Source organism: Schistocerca gregaria, chromosome 5, assembly GCF_023897955.1.
Source record: "Schistocerca gregaria isolate iqSchGreg1 chromosome 5, iqSchGreg1.2, whole genome shotgun sequence".
NCBI classification, from domain to species: Eukaryota; Metazoa; Arthropoda; class Insecta; order Orthoptera; family Acrididae; genus Schistocerca; species Schistocerca gregaria.
The window spans coordinates 523405581-523425758 of NC_064924.1; the positions used below are offsets into that span (position 1 = coordinate 523405581).

Sequence of the window (20178 nt, forward strand, 5' to 3'; positions counted from 1 at the left end):
TCCCTAAATTTCAGAAGGGAGATTTGTTATCTCTTACATGCTTCTCAGATGGTCTGAGTCAACTTATAGCTTGTCAATATACACATTTTTTCAAGATTGCTGTGATGATGATTATTTCTATCGAAACCGGTTACTGAATTGAATAAAACAAATTTGCCATCAGATAGTGTTCTGGTTTCCACGTATCCTGCAACATTCGATCGCTATTTCTTCAAGGTGACCATGCCACCTCTCATCAACATCACTTTTTATGATACAATCACTACTCGTTTCTGACCACAAAGACCAACCTCAGATGCTACTGGTAATGGGTTGCGCTTGATGAGCCAAGGTTCATATGTTGTCAAACTGTCAGTTTATAATTGCCTTGTCCGGGAACTTAGGGTCCGCTAAAATTAATGTCGCTTCCATTGGTAAGCAGCAAGTTTCTAGTTATAAGGGCGATTCATAAATAATGGACACTACGAGGTACTTGGTAGAAATATTTTAGTACATGAAATACGGAGAATTTCCTCAGAGTTTTCCCACTAATGGAATTTTTAACTATAAATGTACTCGTCAGTTAATTGGATACATTATTTTAAACGACAGAAAAGTTTCGCGAAGCTGTCGCAGTTGAGTTTCAGCAACCTCTTTCTCAGCATAGCGTTGGTTTCTTTAATGGATCAATAGTAATGTTCCTTGACTTTAAAGAAATTGTGAAAATTACACGGCGCGAACATATGCTTTTTGGCGATGCTGCATTTTTGTGACTTAACACTCTCTTTAGCTCTTCGGTGTCGGCTCGTGATATGTGGTGTGTCGTTATGTTGTGCCGTTTCAACAAAATATTCCCTTCCTTCCCTCGAATTCAACTGAGATGCTTTCCTACATTTTGAAGAACATATCTCTAACGATACTGGGCAACGGTGGTGCCTGATTCCAGAAAATCGTTATACACTTTCGTTAACGGAATAAAACGAAGTCTGTTCAATTTTGAACCATAGATAGTGAAATCAGATCCCGTTAATGTCGTTATGGCTATCAGGATTCGAAAACACAGATGTCATCATATTCACACCGAAGGTGGTAATATTTTCCTTTTTCTGTGACGAATATTGGCAACGATATTTCAAGGACTGATGTTTTGTTTCGGGCTCATAATGGTTTCGTGTGAAGTTCTGTTATTGTGGAGAAAAGCGTCGCTTTAGATCTCGTAACACAATGACGGTTGCTGGGAAATTTCAAATAGGTGGAATTTTTAAATTCAGGCGTGAAAACGCTAGGAACACACCGAGTACACATGTTCGTGCAATGCTGTAATGTGAGTTCCGCACTCTTGTGAAATTCCCATGGTGCAAGCAGCTTTCTGCTGAGTGATGCGCCGATTCGTTTGAATCAGTTCGTCAGTTTCTCTCCCGTAAAACTCGCTAGTTGCTGACAGACGTAGTCCAATTGTTATTTGTCACACAGTGACGTCGTTCCAGGAACACCAGCTATATATTTGCTTATCCTGTGCTACGCAGTACTAACATCAGGACAGTTATATAGTAAAACTCTTCCACTTCTATTAATTTCAACTGAAGCAACGCCTTCATCAGTCAACAGCTGGAAGACAGAATGCTGCTTCAGTCAAAGTCAAAGAGACGACCTTTCCTTCTGGGACTGCATTTTGGTCACAAAAACTTTGCAGCCAATTACAGTAACAGCTTGCGGCTAAGTGAGGTTGTAGCACTGCAAGCGCTTCTACCAGCCACACACCAGTGCAGCCGTCTTCTTCTCTAGGACGCAGCTCACTGAAGCCATAACCGTATTGTCAATTTACAATATGAATCAGACGTCCCGCTGTAACAACAGTACTTCATTAATTGTAGGTAACAGACGGTGAATTAATGGTCAAGTAATTTATCTGAGTTATTCCTTCTATGCCTCGAAATGATTTCTTCTGCATTTCGAATCCGACCACAAATCTGAGTCAATGCAGTTGTTTTGCACGACGTTTATTCTATGTCACGGCTCCTCAAAAGCTGCCCCACACGTACAGGTCAACTTAGAGACGTATTTGATTTGCAAGCTATGGCTCTTAGCTTGATGTGGAGTTTGCATTGTACCATACGGGGGATGCGAGCACCATCTTGGGTAGGTTTTACCTCTGAAGAGGCCACGAACGATGACATTTGCAGTTCCAGCTTGTGCCACTCACGGCAGACATCCGTACGCATGAACTGTACACGAGAAGAATTGACCATCTCTCATTAGGGCCTAGAAGCGCTTTAGGAGATGTGATATCTTTGACAAAAGAATAAAGATCCCGTTTCCAGAACGTGCCTGAACAGGTAATTCATCACAAGCTCATTTTATAGACTATGAGTTTTTACGTAAGGATATTCGACGATACTTGTGTGGTTGGTAACATTTGATGATTATATCCAAAGTCAACATTAGTGATTGTCATTAACATCATCTTCCGGCCAGGCAATACGTACGGGACTCTAAAGCTTAACAAAAGAACTGATAATGACAGTCCAGAATCTATGGCGAATTTTATAACAAATACGAAGCGCATTCTGAAACTATGTCTGCATTCCTGCAGGCAACATTCCACCGGCGGACTCATCCAATAAGCTGTATGTCAGCCTTTCACAGCTAAGCTAAAGACCATCAGTTCCAGGCCGGCTATTTATATGAAAGCTAGCTTTTTAAGCTCCGCTTTAATAAGCCAATCAACTTTCTGTCAGCGGCAGCTTGTAGATGAGACACGCTATTCAGCGCTCAAATGGCTCCATAAATGTCACTTATTTCTCGTTAGCTGGCAACTTCAAGCATTTACAAGCATGGAATAATTTTTCTGTCGTACTTGATCACCAGTGCTATTATCCGTTCAAATTGTATTTTCATCCTTCTTAAACCATAGATTCTTCAAACACAGGAAAAGAGAATCATGATTTGCATCCATCTTATAAAAAACATGTAGCGCTACTGTAACTCAGCGGAACAAGCCGGAAAAAGGACAGAGCAGAGTCTCAAAATAATATGTAACCACTGCAAGGACTTCTTTTAACTTGTGATTTTTTCACTTTCAGTGCGACTGTAGGCGTACCAATACTTATGTCATGGGACGAATCACTACAAAACACAGAAAATGCCCATAAAGAAGATAAATAAAGAACGAAAAAGTTATGAGAAGTGATCTACGAAAACAGCGCATTCGTCTCAGTATACATCCGTGACAAATATATTGGAACGAAAGATGAAGTGCATAAAATACAGCCTTTAAATTTAGATTTGAAAGCTGGGGCTATTTCACTTCTGCTGTAAGTCTGGAGCATATGATGTAGTTCCTCTGACAAGATACCCTTCAAAAACAATATTCGATGTTAGTGAACTGACACCCTGCGTCACTGTACATGGGATACCTCTATGTTCATTCAAATATTACATCTGCAGTGATTGTACAAAGGTATTGTAATTTTTATTTCAAGTCAACACAAAATTTTTTGTGGAGTGGTTAACTTCATAATTGTGTCGTTTCAGGTACTTAACTCTCAGCAAAATGTAGGTTTGTAATTTTAAGCGCCTAATTTACTGCCAGAAAAACTTTTTAGTTGTTCCAAAGCTATAGCTTTCATAGCACATTGTTACTGTGGTTATCTTTCTTTTATTTACTGGTTTACCTGTGACTTACAACAGCCAACATTGTTTAAAAATAATCCGTACAGGCTTCTTGACTTGCGGACATGTGAAGGCAGCTGACTGCATTCCGCCCTTGATTTCTGAAATCCATTGCTCGGGTTTTATATTCCTATCGTTCAGAAAGCAATCTGTAAGCGTTATGAACTCCCAAATGATATTGCACGTGGCTACTTAGCGACGATGAGAGCACATGAGAATATTATACATTACTGAGAACAATGAATGAGACAGAATAACAACTGCAAAAAATTTCCATGTGCAGGGTTGTGATATAATAGCGACAGAAGTAATATGAACATCTTATTTGGAAAGGTACATTGTTCGTCTCTGCCATTGTGAGAACGGCCTTGAACATTTAAAGAGCGCTTCCCTCGTCAGACAACCTCCTAGATTCGCTCCAGCATGTTAACTTGTGTAGCTCTTGTTATGGTCTTGAGTCCGAAAACTGATTTGACGCAGCACTCCGCGCTGTCCTGTGTAATCCTTTTCATCTCTGCTTAGCTATTGCAACCTACATTCCTCTGAACCTGTCTACTGTATTAAAGCCTTTTTCTCTCTCAACAATTTTTAGAATTCACACATTCCTCCATGAGCAAATTGACAATCTGTCCCTTAGGATGGGTTCCACCAGTCGGACCCTTCTTTTACTCATGTTATATAACAATTTTCGTTTCTCCTCAATTCGATTCAGGACTTCTTCGTTAGTTACCTGATGTATCAATCTAGTCTTCAACATTCACCTGTAGCACCACAGCTCAAAAGCTTCTATTATCTTCATGTCTGTCATTACTTATGAAACATCATTTTTACTGAGATTTCACCCGAACAATTATTAAAACAGCGTTGTTATCGCCATATTCCCCTCTTTGTTGTAACCAGAGTGACAGCCAAAGGTGGAGATAGACGTACATGCAGCCAACTTGCGTAATAGGTATATGCGTATTATGTAAGTAGCCGTGCGAAGAAACTACTGTAATATTTCATAAATAAAAACTATTATTTTTTAAGCTGCTAAAGATTATTTTGTCCACTAAAGTGAAACAAATATAGTGTGAAAAACTGTTTTAACGATACTTAGTGCGAAACTGGATAAATGCAACGGGGGCATAGCTCATGACACAGTATAAGAGCGTATTACAATAGATTGCATGTCATGACGGGAAACATCAGAGACCACTGATGAGATGGACCTGGGCTAGATTACGGTGACCAAAGTGGATTTTTATTGAATGAAAAGGTCTGAAAAGCAGTCCATCGCTCTAGGTGAACTTAATGTCATACCAATGATAAGACAGTTAGTGAGGACATTTCCCTTTACATATCGAGATTACACAAAGAATAACAACGCACAGTTTTCCAGTCATTTATAATCGAGAATAACGTCCAGTAACCTACGGCGAAAATGGTAAACGAAAGTAGCATTCATTATAAACAGTAAGATAGGGCAGACAGTGAGTTACTGTAAACAGTTCAGCTATAGGGTTGTTCTTATTAGAATCGACAATAAACCAACACCGACAACAATAGATGAGGCATACATGCCGATATCGCAAGCAGAAGATGAGAAGATCGAGAAAGTATATGAGTGTTCCCTAAAGCATTTATTAATGTTTCTGTCTACAGTTGCAGTTATTTATCAGGCAGCCAGTTTTGAACCCTTAAACGTTCATCTTCAATCCTGGTCCACTGCGGCTGAACAGACAGTGCCTGATCTTAATAATAAACAGCTACTCTATAAATGTTAGCAGGATGAATGCCGCAGTCTACACATGCCTGTTATCAAGTTTTATTTTGACTTGGTAACAGGTATGTGTAGATTGTCGCGTTTATGCAGCTAACATTTATATACATGTTTACTTTTAAGATCAGGCACTGCCAGTGCAGCTTCAGTGAACCAGGCTTGAAAATGAACTTGTAAGGGTTCGAAACTAGCTGCCTAATAAACTGTGACTGTTCACAGAAGCATTAATAAACGCTCCTAGGAAGTTAAATAAAGTTGATGTTGCCTGTGAACGAAACGTGGAACCTGAAGAAGTATATGAGTACACTGAACGGGTAGTTCAGTTGGTAAAGGAAGACGAAAGTCTGATAGTCATGGGGAACTGGAATGTGGTTATAGGGGTAGGAGTAGAAGAAAGAGTTAAGGGAGAATACCTGGCTGGTAGTAGGAATGAAGGGAGAATGACTGAGATCTGCAATAAATTCAGCTATAAATTGCGAGTACTGTGTTAAAGAATCATGAGAGGAAACCTATACTCAAAAAAGGCCGGGAGATACCAGAAGATTACAGCATGGTCAAGCAAAGATTCCGAAATCAGATACTGGATTTCAAGGCGTACCCAGGAGCAGATATAGACACAGATCACAATTCAATAATAATGAAGAGTAAGTTGAAGTTTGAGACTAGTCAGGAAGAATCAATGCGCAAAGAAGTGGGGTACAGAAATCCAAAGGAATGAAGAGATATTCTTGAATTTCGTTGAAGCTGTAGATACTCCGATAATAAACAGCTCAATAACCAGTTTAGTCGAAGAGGAATAGACATCTTCAGAAAGGGGAATCACAGAAGTTTGAAAGAAAAACGAAGGTACAAAAAACGTAAATGTGAAGAGACCATGGGTAACAGAAGAAGTAGCTCACTTGATCGAACAAGCAAGCGTAAAAAGGTTCAGGGAAATTCAGGAATACAGAAATACAAGTCACTCAAGAGTGAAATAAATTGAAATTGCAAGGAAACTATGGCGAAATGCTTCAAGAAAAATGTAAAGAAATCGGAAAAGGAATAATTATCAGAAGGACTAACTCAGAATATAGAGAAATCAAAACACTGTTCTATGAAATTAAAAGCAAGGGTGGTACCCGGTTAAGATTGCAGTGGAAATTCCACTATTAAATGCAGAGGAGAGACTGTAAGGGTGGTAAAAGTACAGTGAAGGTCTCTATAAGGGGTGGGGGTACTTGTCTGGCGACTTGATAGAAGGCGAAACGGGAGTAGATAGGGAAGATATTCGTGAGCCAGTATTCGATGGTTCAATGACTCTAAGCACTATCGGTCATAACATTGAGGTCATCAATCCCCTAGACTTAGAACTACTGAAACCTAACTAACCTACGGACATCAGACACATCCATGCCCGAGGCAGGATTTGAACCTGCGAACGTAGCAGGCGCGCAGTTTCGGACTGAGCAGTATTAGATTCAGGAGAGCTCTTGAAGGCTTTAGATCCCATATCGCAGAAGGGATAGATAACATTCCATCGTAATTTTTAAAATAACTGGGAAAAGTGGCAACAGAAGGACTATTAAGTTGGTGTGTATAATGTATGAATCTGGTAATATACGATCTGACTTTCGGAAAAAACATCATCGACACAATTCCGAAGATATCTAGAGCCAACAAGTGAGACAATTATCGAACAAGTAACTTTACAGCTCAGGCATTCCAGTTGCTGACAAGAATAAGATAAAGAAGAACATAACAGAGAGTTGACGATCTATTGCATGATGATCAGTTTGGGTCTGGGAAAGGTAAAGGTACAAGAGAGGCAGTTCTGACGTTGTGGTTGAAAATGGAAACAGGACAGAAGAAAGATGTAGTTAAGATCACAGGATTTGTCGATCTTGAAAAAGCATCCGACAATGTATAATGGTAAAAAAAAGGTTCAAATGGCTCTGAGCACTATATGACATAACATCTGTTGTCATAAGTCCCCTAGAACTTGGAACTACTTAAACGTAACTAACCTAAGTACATCACACACATCCATGCCCGAAGCAGGATTCGAACCTGCGACCGTAGCAGTCGCTGTATAATGGTGCAAGATGTACAAAATTCTGAGGAACGCAGGGGTAGGCTATATGGAAAGGCTGGTAATATTCAATAAGTACTAGACCCAGGAGGGATCAATGTATATGGAAGGGGGTGTAATACTGGGAACTAGCCTTCGCCCGCACCCTTCAGTCCATACATACAAGAAGCAAGGATGTAAATGAGAAAAAGGTTCAAGAATTGCATTAAAAATTGAGGGTGAAACATTAACAGTGACAAGTTTCGCTGGTCACATCACTGTCCGCAGTGAAAGTAAATAAGCATTACAAGATCTGTTGAATTATGAAGAGTTTAATGGATACAGAATATGGATAGAGAATTAACTGAAGAAAGACGTAGAAGAACTGAATATGAAATTCAGGAATTCTGGTACCTAGGCCAGCTAAATAACCCATGTTGATCGGAGCTAGGAGGACATAAAAGGCAGGCTAGCGCTAGTGGAGAGGGCATTCCTGACCAAGGGAAGTTTACTAGTATCTAAAATAGGCTTTAATTTGAGGAAGGAATGTCGAAGGATGTACCTTTGGAGCACAGCATTGTATGGTAGTGAATGTGGGACTGTGGTAAAACCGAGGCTGAAGAAAATCGTAACATTTGAGATGTGGTGCTACAGAAGAAATCAGAGGGGACTGATAAGGCAAGGAATGGGGACAGTCGGCGAGGAAACGAATATATGAAATATATTGACAAGCAGAAATGACAGGATTATAGTACATGTGGAAGTGAGGGAATACATGAGGGAATGCGTGGTATTAGAGGTAGCTTAGAGGGTAAGAACTGAAGGGGAAGGCAAAGATTGGAATACACCTCGAAAATAATTTAGGGTGTAGACTGCAAGTGATATTCTGAGAAGGAAAGGTTGTCATAGGTGAGGAATTCATGGTGGGCCTCATCAAATATATCAGAAGAGTGATGACACTATCTTTCGGAATTTCCTCGAAACTACAATTACCGAATCTAGACTCGAAAGAACAGTTCCTGAAATGCTTCATCAGACCAATAGGATCGTGACATAATTGAAAAGTAATACATGCACATATTTTTTTGAGAATGGGGAATGCGTTGCTACCAAATACTTCACGAAATATATCACCCTTATACAAAGAAACACAGTACATACACTCCTGGAAATTGAAATAAGAACACCGTGAATTCATTGTCCCAGGAAGGGGAAACTTTATTGACACATTCCTGGGGTCACATACATCACATGATCACACTGACAGAACCACAGGCACATAGACACAGACAACAGAGCATGCACAATGTCGGCACTAGTACAGTGTATATCCACCTTTCGCAGCAATGTAGGCTGCTATTCTCCCATGGAGACGATCGTAGAGATGCTGGATGTAGTCCTGTGGAACGGGGGGCCATGCCATTTCCACCTGGCGCATCAGTTGCACCAGCGTTCGTGCTGGACGTGCAGACCGCGTGAGACGACGCTTCATCCAGTCCCAAACATGCTCAATGGGGGACAGATCCGGAGATCTTGCTGGCCAGGGTAGTTGACTTACACCTTCTAGAGCACGTTGGGTGGCACGGGATACATGCGGACGTGCATTGCCCTGTTGGAACAGCAAGTTCCCTTGCCGGTCTAGGAATGGTAGAACGATGGGTTCGATGACGGTTTGGATGTACCGTGCACTATTCAGTGTCCCCTCGACAATCACCAGAGGTGTACGGCCAGTGTAGGAGATCGCTCCCCACACCATGATGCCGGGTGTTGGCCCTGTGTGCCTCGGTCGTATGCAGTCCTGATTGTGGCGCTCACCTGCACGGCGCCAAACACGCATACGACCATCATTGGCACCAAGGCAGAAGCGACTCTCATCGCTGAAGACGACACGTCTCCATTCGTCCCTCCATTCACGCCTGTCGCGACACCACTGGAGGCGGGCTGCACGATGTTGGGGCGTGAGCGGAAGACGGCCTAACGGTGTGCGGGACCGTAGCCCAGCTTCATGGAGACGGTTGCGAATGGTCCTCGCCGATACCCCAGGAGCAACAGTGTCCCTAATTTGCTGGGAAGTGGCGGTGCGGTCCCCTACGGCACTGCGTAGGATCCTACGGTCTTGGCGTGCATCCGTGCGTCCCTGCGGTCCGGTCCCAGGTCGACGGGCACGTGCACCTTCCGCCGACCACTGGCGACAACATCGATGTACTGTGGAGACCACACGCCCCACGTGTTGAGCAATTCGGCGGTACGTCCACCCGGCCTCCCACATGCCCACTATACGCCCTCGCTCAAAGTCCGTCAACTGCACATACGGTTCACGTCCACGCTGTCGCGGCATGCTACCAGTGTTAAAGACAGCGATGGAGCTCCGTATGCCATTGCAAACTGGCTGATACTGACGGCGGCGGTGCACAAATGCTGCGCAGCTAGCGCCATTCGACGGCCAACACCTCGGTTCCTGGTGTGTCCGCTGTGCCGTGCGTGTGATCATTGCTTGTACACCCCTCTAGCAGTGTCCGGAGCAAGTATGGTGGGTCATACACACCGGTGTCAATGTGTTCTTTTTTCTATTTCCAGGAGTGTAGTTATCTCCAGTCATCTTCATTCTGGAATATTGTCCAGTAACCTATTTTTCTGCATCTGTAAGGTCACTCACGCTCAGAGCGGAATATTTTCTACGAATGTCAGAAATAGCAGCGTGCAGTTGAATTATTTGTCTATTCACACACTGACTTATCAGTGATGAAACAAAGACTGTAGCAACAGGTGTCTACTACTTAGCAGCGTTCCAGCTTGTAGCTTTTTTGTGTTCAGTAATTCAACTTAGATTGAGTACAGTAATCTGAATGTTGAATATGTTTGGTTCAGTGTTCTCAAAGCAGATCACGAAAACCACGTGGACGTAACTTGAATTGTAGTGAAAACCATAAAAAGGGATTATCTGCAGGTACGTCTCTCAAAAAGACAACAAACAATTAAAATGTAAGAAACGAAGATAAGATTCAACATGAACTGATTTAGTAGATATTACTTATTCCCATAAACCAACTTGTAGCCCGCCGGTGTGGCAGAGCGATTCTAGGCGCTTCAGTCTGTAACCGCGCGGCCGCTACAGTCGCAGGTTAGAATCCTACCTCGGACATGGGTGTGTGTGATGTCCTTAGGTTAGTTCGGTTTAAGTAGTTTTTACTTCTTGGGGACTGATGACCTAAGATGTTAAGTCCCATAGTGCTCAGAACCATTTGAACCATTTGATCCAAATCAGCTTGTAGTTTATGAAAACAACTGCCTGTGAACCCCTGTACCACTACACTTTAATTTACGAGATCTGTGTGCGGAATGATTGCAGAACGACTGCGCGAATATTTAGATCTCATCACTTACATGACCTACTGGTTCCCTATTAATCACCATTTTTCAAAATTTCAAACACTCGATACCTCCGAATCGCATCAACACGAGTCCATGACGCTAAGGTAGAATACAATGGGATGTCCATTCGAATATGTACAGGCGCATCACCAGTTCGACGCGCGCTGGTCCTGTAATTGGCTAATCATCAAAAGCTTGCCAGAGACGCAAAATCGCTTCAGCGGTGTCACAGAGAGATATGATTTCAGCCCGACTGATCGAAGCTGACAGTGGGATGTCTTTGCAGAATACTGCAACGATAAATTTGCAAATTTTGTAAGTAAAGATAATGGGCAAAATGAAATTTCGATTCAGCAAACAAATGTTCAACGCAATTTGATAAATTCACTATAAGAAAAGTTCTAATGAGAAATGATAAACAAAGCGCTATTTTATTTCCTGTCAATTAGAAGTTTAAAGAAGCCATCTGATAGGTGTACACTGTCAGTTTTACTAAAGTAAGTGCATTAATTTTAGAAACAACATAATTTTATACTTTTCGTTTAACCGCTATCCCTTAGCATTGTCATCATAATGAGAGGATAATGTTGGTCTATGTCGTTGAAATTCACCTATTAAAAGGACATTAGGTTGATAACTTACAACCGTTGCAAAATGTGATGTACAAGAAATCTAAGTGAGTTCACGTACATTATATTCCGTTCAGCAACGATATGATGTGGTATGGCAAATATACCAAACCTTCGTACCATCAATCATCGAGCCTTAAGAGGCAGTTACAGTTACAATGTAGTCCAACAAACATTATTAAATGAGTTTCACTTCTGTAATTATTGTAAGTACTACACAAGTTAATTTACTTGAATATTGTTAATTTCTATATTAAGAGTTGCCTCTATTTTATTTTTCTTGTCTTCCAGTTTCTGTAAAGAAATTGTCGCATCCACAACTCCCGGCAAAATTAATTAGAATTTTCCGGCGTAACTGTTTAAGTTGTGGACGCTAATCCATTATAAAAGCTGTTTCTTTGAAATGACGACTGCATATTCCAGTGTTGACAACATTCGCAGTGTCTTTCTTACAGCATTTCGACAGTCCAGTTTTATGCGAACTTGCATCAGGAAGGAGAGCATGACGGTCTACTTCACTCTCTTTTGTGTTAGATTGTGAACATTATACCCAATAACATTACAGCCTGTTATTGCTTACACACACTAGAAACACTTTTATTTAAAAATCAGTCACAGAACAAAAGTAACTGAACAAAAACGATAATGCGAAATTGCACAGCCTCCAACGCATGAGTAAGTAAGTAAGGTGCAAAGAGTTCTCAGTGACGTCATGTGCGCAAGAGCAGCAACATTTCGGTTCTGAGCACTGTTTACTTCGAGGCACTAGACCCAACGACGTCAGTTACGGTTACAGTGGGCAATGCATCATAAGGAATTGACCGTGGATCAATAGAGACGCGTCGCCTGTCGGATGAATTACGTTTCTTAAACATGCACCTCACCACGAACACAGGCCGGTCGGGACAACATTACACGGACATTCAACCGGTCTTACAGGGACTTGTAATAATCGAAGGTACCATGGCAGCTGTGTACTATGTGAATTTTGTTGCTGACCACCTTCCATATTTGACGTCTAACCCGACCGCGATTTCCCCTTCCTGAAGGGGACTGTGTCACACTTCCTGAATCGTGTTACAGTCGTTTTAGGATGATGATGATGATGATGATGCACTCACCATATCCTGGCCTGACCTGAATCCGATGCAACACTTCTGAACACCATGGGACACCAGCTCCGCGCTTACAAGTGATCTACTCGTAATTAAAGGGTAATGCTTGAGGTGTGCGTTTTCATCTGTTGCCTCATACACCAAAAAACCTAGTAAAGCCCGTATCACTAGCAGTCGAGATGGCAGGTATCTTATCCGCATGGCTGTAACGGATCGCCGGCCGGAGTGGCCGTGCGGTTCTAGGCGCTACTGTCTGGAGACGAGCGACCGCTACGGTCGCAGGTTCGAATCCTGCCTCGGGCATGGATGTATGTGATGTCCTTACATTAGTTAGGTTTAATTAGTTCTAAGTTCTAGGCGACTGATGACCTTAGAAGTTAAGTCGCATGGTGCTCAGAGGCATTTTGTAACGTCTCGATCCCTGAGTCGACAGTTGGGGACGTTTGCAATACAACAACCATCTGCATGAACAGTTCGACGACGTTTGCTGCAGCATGGACTACCAGCTTGGTGGCCATGGCTGCGATTACCTTTGACGCTGCGTCACAGGCAGGAGCAACTGCGATGGTGCACTCAACGACGAACCTGGGTGCACGAATGGCAAAAGGTCATTTTTTCTCATGAATCCGGGTTTTGTTTACAGCATCATGATGGTCGCATCCGTGTTTGGCGACATCGCGGTGAACGCACATTGGAAGCGTGTATTCGTCATCGCCATACTACACGTCTCCGTCACCTCTTGTTCGCACTGACGGCACTTTAACAGTGGACGTTACAATTCAGTTACGACCCATGGCTCTACAACTACATTGGATCCCTGAGAAATCCTACATCTCAGCAGGATAATGGACGACCGCTTGTTGCAGGTCCTGAGAGGGCCTTTCTGGATGCAGGAAATGTTAGACTGCTGCCCTGGCCAGCACATTGTCCTGATCTCTCTCCAATTGGAAACGTCTGTCAATGGTGCCCGAGCAACTGTCCTGTCACAATACGCCAGTCACTACTCCTGATAAACTGTAGTTTTGTGTTGAAGCTGCATGGGCGTCTGTACCTGGACACGCCATCCAAGCTCTGTTTGACTCAATGCACAGCTGTATCAAGGCCATTATTACGGACGGAGGTGGTTGCTCTGAGTACTGATTTCTCAGGATCTATGCGCCCAAATTGCGTGAAAATGTAATAACATGTCAGTTCTAGTGTAATACTTTGTCCAATGAATACCCATTTATCATCTGCATTTCTTCTTGGTGTAGCAATGTTAATGGTCAGTAGTGTATAATTTGGCCGAAACCCTTTATGAGAGTTCAGAAACCTTGATGTGTACTGAGGACTGAATATACGAAATTTCATCCATGGAATGAGCGACTATTTAACAAGACAGCATTGGCCATATTTTGAACGGTTCAGGCTGAGTAGCTTGTAAAATGTCATATGTTACCAGTAGCGGCTCGAATGACACACAAATCTAGCAGTGTTGTACGATGTCGCAAGTTGCACACTACCAAAAGAAGCACTGCAAATCTGCAAATCAGTGAGTGTCTCTCGAGTCTGCTGTGAGAAACTTTGTGTATCCCACAACATTTCTTCGAGGCGACTGTTCGGCATCGTCAGGTGACGGGTGCTGGTTATGGCTGTTAATGAGCAACGTGCCACTGGTAACCACCACCCGTCCGCTGACCATGTCGAGCAGATACCTCGAAGAAATATCGAACATATCTGCAGGGAAAGATGGAGGTGTAGGACATCACAGGGCGCTATTACCTCGTAACAGATGTGGAGCCCTTCTTCGGCTTTCGAGTACTAGATTTAACAATGGAGCATTAAACATTGTCTTAGTCTGATTCTTACTGTTAACATTGTACATCACAGTGTACTTACTGTTTTCTAACAAGGCTGAACGTTTTACAATAGAAGTGCAGATATCCCATCCAATTACTTAACATCCAGTATACTCTTCCATTACAGCCACTGACACATCATGCTAGAAATAGTTTAAGATACAGAAATAAAATTTCGGCGTTCGGCAAGGCGCATAAAAGGAGGTTTGACTTACGCATGTTACTCATAACATTTAACTCAGCAAAATGTGTTTTTATGAACCGACTTTATTTTAATCGTATTCGACAGCTCTTGACAAAGGGGGGGGGGGGGGGGGGGGGTGGGTGAGGGGGGTGGATCCATACAACAAACCTCATCTTCAGGAGTGATGCGTTTCACGAGAAAAGCAGGAAATATAAGGATACAAGAAACTAAAATCGCTGACAGCGAAATCTCTCGCGCTTTACCCCGGTAACATGGCATAACAGAGGTTGAAACTGCTCTGTGCAACCGTGTTATCCTGATCGACAGGGCTCCATGCTTTCAATGACACTTCGTGTTTATTATATTGTGAAATATGATACACGAAGTATCAATTTTCGTGTGCAAAAAAGTTTCGACTGTACTGTACTTCAAAGTAATTGTATTTGTTTCGTTCTAGCATACAAAATGGAATTCCTTAACGTGATAATATTTACCGCTTTTGACGGCTGTCGCTAACGAAAATTCATCTAAAATTGTTCATCATTTATAAAGAGTAATTTCTGTGTGAAGAAAAGTCTTCTATCGCTGTACGCTTCTTTGGAAGACCCATGAAATAAGTTTTTAAATGTTCAAATGTGTGGGAATTCTTAAGGGACCAGACTGCTGACGTCATCGGTGTCTAGACTTAAACACTTTAACTAACTTATATTAAATTACTCTAAGAACAACACACACACCCATGCCCGAGAGAGGATTCGATCCTCCGGCGGGAGGGGCCGCTCAATCCGTGACATAGCGCCTTTAACCACTGCGCGTGGCGAATACGTTTCTATTTGAAAACAACACTTTTCTTTATCAGTACTGCGGTGAGTAAGATGTACAAAGCGTCAACAAAACAGCATAGTATGGATTATTTTGACTGTGACTGTCTCAAGAATTATGTAAAGGTTTTTTAAATTCCTGCTTTCAGTTTCAAAATCCTTCACATGCATTATTTTGTCTAACGTTACACAAAAATTCTGTTTCTACTTCTCGGATCATCTATAAAACAATATGCATGTTCGCGTTACGTGAAACATGTTGCACTGTATAAGAACTCAAGGTGATACATTCGCAACCAGACAACAGGAGGGCTTGCTTTCCAATGACATTCCATGTTTGTTGTGTTGTGTTAAACGATATGTCAAGTAGTAATTTTGTTTGCAGAATAGTTTCAACTATGCCTCCTTTCGGCGTAATTGTATGTGTTACGTATAGTGAGTGTACCAATAAAATGAAACATTTTCACTAGATAAAATTCTTTACTTCAGGCTCTTTAACGCCAGCGGAAATTCTTGTAAAACTGCTGACCGTTTATAAGGAGTAATTTTCAACGGTTAAGCTTTGCCTCACTTAGTCTGCACTTCGCGTGAAGAAAATCCACGTAAAGGACACACTAAAACTTCAGCCATACAAGAAAATATAGAGAAATGCAGAATATGGTATTTCTCTGTCGGTAAGTACACTTTTGTCACGTACCAGAGGCTGTACGGCTGACAGAAGAAAAGTTCTTTATAATGTAACTTGAAAATTTAATTACAACGAAAATTTACGTAAGATGAGTACTCACTGTTTTAAAAAGAATCCACCTGACTTTTGTACAAGGTGATTTTCATCACTGAGACGTTGGTCGCCTCCTTGAGCCAGAAATAAAACAATCAAAACAGTGTGAAGCAAGCATGTCAGATGCTATTCTGGAGGGGAAGAAGGGTAAATAACACAATACGAAGAACTAAAATTGACGCCTCAACGAGAGATGAAAAAAGCGAAATTCATGTACTATACCAATCACCTGTCTTTTTTATGTGAAAATTCGACACTATGGCTTGATACTAGTTTCAAGCCAAGCTGAAATCGTCTACCTAATTTCAGCTTTCGGTTTACTGAAGGAAAATATTTTTAATAATTTATTTTTTGCAACATTTGTTATAGCATTTCTAGACACGTTTTACAAGGTAAGGCCGCAGTAGCCTCACATTTCTTCGTCTTTGAAGACTGCCTGCCTAGATAGAACGCGGGCTGCTTGAAAAAAACTGTACGGGCTTGCCAAACTATTCTTCGCGTTCTGCATTTACAACCTAGTCGTGTTAACCAAGCTGTAAGTAACGCTCATACAACGCGAGATCTGTATAAATAGGCGTGTCGTCTCCAAAACATTTCTCAGGCAGATGCATTTTAACAATCCAAACTCCATCTACGGAAACACACGCTCACGAATTATTTTCGTTAAGCACTACAGGGGCTGACGTAATTTGTTAGCGAATTTGCATCATTCCAATACAGTCTACAATAACTTACATTCGACGGACGAAGAAAGTGACTTTATACCTGCCACGCTCGGCAGTTGCGATCTACGTGGATATGATGTTTTCGTATAGAAAACACAAATTACATTCTTGTTGTCCAAAAGAATCTCATTCTAGTTCTAGTAATTTATTTACTAATGTATAATATTGTTCGAGAAACTTCTATGGTACGAAACCTGCCGTCTATAGGCTGAAAACGATGGACCTTGGACGTTTTAATGTTTCTGAGATACAGCATATTGGCTATTTTTTTATACTCTGTTGATGCGGAATGTAGTTTAATACAAAGTTTCAGTTGACATTATTCTGGTGGCAGTACACAAAGAAACCTCGATTTTACTTCTGCAATAAGAACTTAAAATCATCGGTAACGAACAATTTTGGCTTTGTCTTTAGGAGAAACTGTTGTTATTTATATAGGACTGGTTTACAAGCATGTGTGGTGTATACTGATTTTAATGTTATTTACAAGTAACTGTTAAATCTAAGAGTGTAAATACTTTTCTTGTGGCTCCGCATCATGTATGAAAACTGTAGAGGACGTCATTTTCCGCTTATTGTTTCAGAAGTTTTTTTCTGCTTTTGCAGTTTCGGCGTTACTTCATTGGCAAGCATCCAGAAACATTCAGTATAATGTATGTGGAAAATGTAAAGGGAAGTCGATAATGGCATGAACAACAAACTTGGACCTGCATTTATGTGCACGCCATTGAATATTTTCAATGCTATACTGCGGCAAACATTTCTCTGTCTCAACACCCTTGGCACGAAGGAGTGCAGAAAAATAGGCCTCCAAATTGTTTTGAAAATTCTTAAAGCTTTTTAATTAAAACAAACATTATTCACATTCTACGTCATTATTCTCCATGTCTACATATCTGCAGCCTTCTGCCGCTGGACGACACAAAATTGTAGCGTGTAACATGGCTTTGACTAACGTAACTTTGTCATTGCGTGAGAAAATGCTTGCTATAATCGAGTTTCGAATTCGTTGAGTTCGTCCACACGTGGAACATCCTCTTCTACAGCGAGAAAACACCATATAACACACGAGTGTTACGGCATCTGCAACAAGTCGACGCCTAGGGTTCACTGAAATCGCTCACTCACCATACAGTTCCGTCTTTGCTTCATACGAATTTCATCCACTTCCAAAACTTAAAGAACGTCTTCGTGGACTTCGCATTGATAGCGATGAAGCAGAGATGAGGTTGCGGCTCCGTCATCAAAGTCAAACATACTGGGGTGATGGTATCAAGTAGCTGATCCGACTTTGGGAGATACATTCTTTGCAAACGGTGACTAAATAAGTACACATGAAGAACAAAGCTGTAGAATATTAATAGCGTTTGTTTCATTTAAAATAATTTTCTGATAAAATTTCGGAGGTACCGCGCCCTCGTATTTCCATACAATTCGGACATGTAGTAATGTGTGAAATAAATACAGCTATGGTCTGTTAACCAGCTATGAAGTGGGACGAAAATCTACAGGGGTACCAACATTCCTTAACACGTCTATCATTGCCGTCAGATGCCTCCGAATATCTATAAGTACGTGCATGTTAATTGATCACCCTAAGTGTTCTTCACAGCGTTGTTGTCTCCCCACTAAATTTTGCAGATACGTTTCACTTTAGGTTTATATATGCCTTGGCAACGGTATCATTTCGAATGGCAGAACAAAAACGTTTACAGCCGTAGGCGGAGTTTGAATTCGTTTAAATTTCCGTAATTTTTTTTACCTTTCTGTTACGATGTCGGAGTGTAATGAATTATATTTCTGTGCTTCATGTCTGTTCTATCGGTGGAGACAGCCTGTTGTTCCGATCACTCGCCAAGCATACGACGCAACCGCTAGCCCGCTAGGCAGCCCACTCGCCGGCTGGCCGTGTAGCGCGGGCTCCAGCCGCGTGCGGGGCGGACTTACCGGCAGCCTGGAGTACGAGGTGAGCCAGACCCAGGGGGTGGCGCCCTTGTCGCCGGACGCCTTGCTCTGCTGCTGATCGCGCTCCTCGATCTCGGGCCGCAGCTTGGGGTCGAAGAACTCGACCGTCGACTCCTGCACGACAGCGTTGCTGTCGTCGGCGAGGCTGCGCGGGGCGCGAACCCGCGACGCCTCGTCCTCGCCCTCGGCGTCGTCGTCGGGGTCGGCGACGGCGCCGCCGCTGCAGCAGCCGCGCTCCACCCTCTGCACGTAGCGCAGCAGGTAGCAGGAGGAGGCGAGCTGCGCCAGCAGCAGCGCGCACAGACACGCGTACACCGCCGCCCAGCGGCCCGAGCCGCAGCCGCCCCCGCCGTCGTCCGCGCACCTCGCTACCATCGCGGACACTGGCGGCCGAGCGCGCTCCGTCCGACGGCCGCGGCGCCTCGCACCCCGTCCGCGCATGCGCGTTGCCATAGCAACGGCCGCACGTGCTCCTCGCGTCGCTCGCCTCACCCCTTCCTACGATTAAGGGCGCAACGGCGCACCGGAGTTTCTGCGCGAGCAGTCTTTCTGACGTCACTCAGCTGATGGTCTTGCTTCACTGTTAACTACAAACCCAATGACCTCGTACTGGGAAGTGTGACAAAAGGGTATCTTACCGAAGTACTGGCGTTACGGACTCAGACGGCGCAGCCCTACTCGCTTGCTCTCGAAATCAGGAAGAAAGAAATTCAAATCGCTATTTCACGCATTCTAGGATTGCTCTCTCTCTCTCTCGCTATTCGTTTAGTCGGTTCCGACTCTTCGTGACCCCATCAACCATATCATGCCACTTTTTCCTGTCTTGGACTTTCTTCCGTAGACCTTCCAGGTTTGGACAAATTGCTTCTGTGATGCCATCGATGCATCTCATCCTCTGACATCCTCTTCTTCTACTTCCTTCAATCTTCCCCAGCATTAATGTTTTTTTCCAGCGAGGCATGCCTTCGCATTGTGTGTCCAAAGTAGGTTCAAAAATGGTTCAAACGGCTCTGAGCATTATGGGACTTAACATCCATCGTCATCAGTCCCCTAGAACTTAGAACTACTTAAACCTAACCAACCTAAGGACATCACACAACACCCAGTCATCACGAGGCAGAGAAAATCCCTGACCCCGCCGGGAATCGAACGCGGGACCAAAGTAGGTCAGCTTTTGTTTTAACATTAGACCTTCCAGGGAGAAATCTGGTTTTATTTGCTCCAATATTGATCTGTTGGTTCTCTTTGCAGTCCATGGAACTCTAAGAAGTTTCCTCCAACATCACAA

At 42.7% G+C, this 20178-nt stretch overlaps 1 protein-coding gene across 1 annotated transcript in view; it reads right to left on the reverse strand.

Moving 5' to 3' along the window:
* The window catches only part of LOC126272321 (uncharacterized), a 974015-nt gene extending 954746 nt beyond the window's left edge, over window positions 1-19269 (reverse strand). Inside the window, exon 1 of the mRNA XM_049975103.1 lies at window positions 18873-19269. Within this exon, the coding sequence (XP_049831060.1) occupies window positions 18873-19265 (393 nt within the window). The 5' untranslated portion in view covers window positions 19266-19269. The remainder of the gene's footprint in view (window positions 1-18872) is intronic.
* Window positions 19270-20178: the final 909 nt, after the last annotated feature.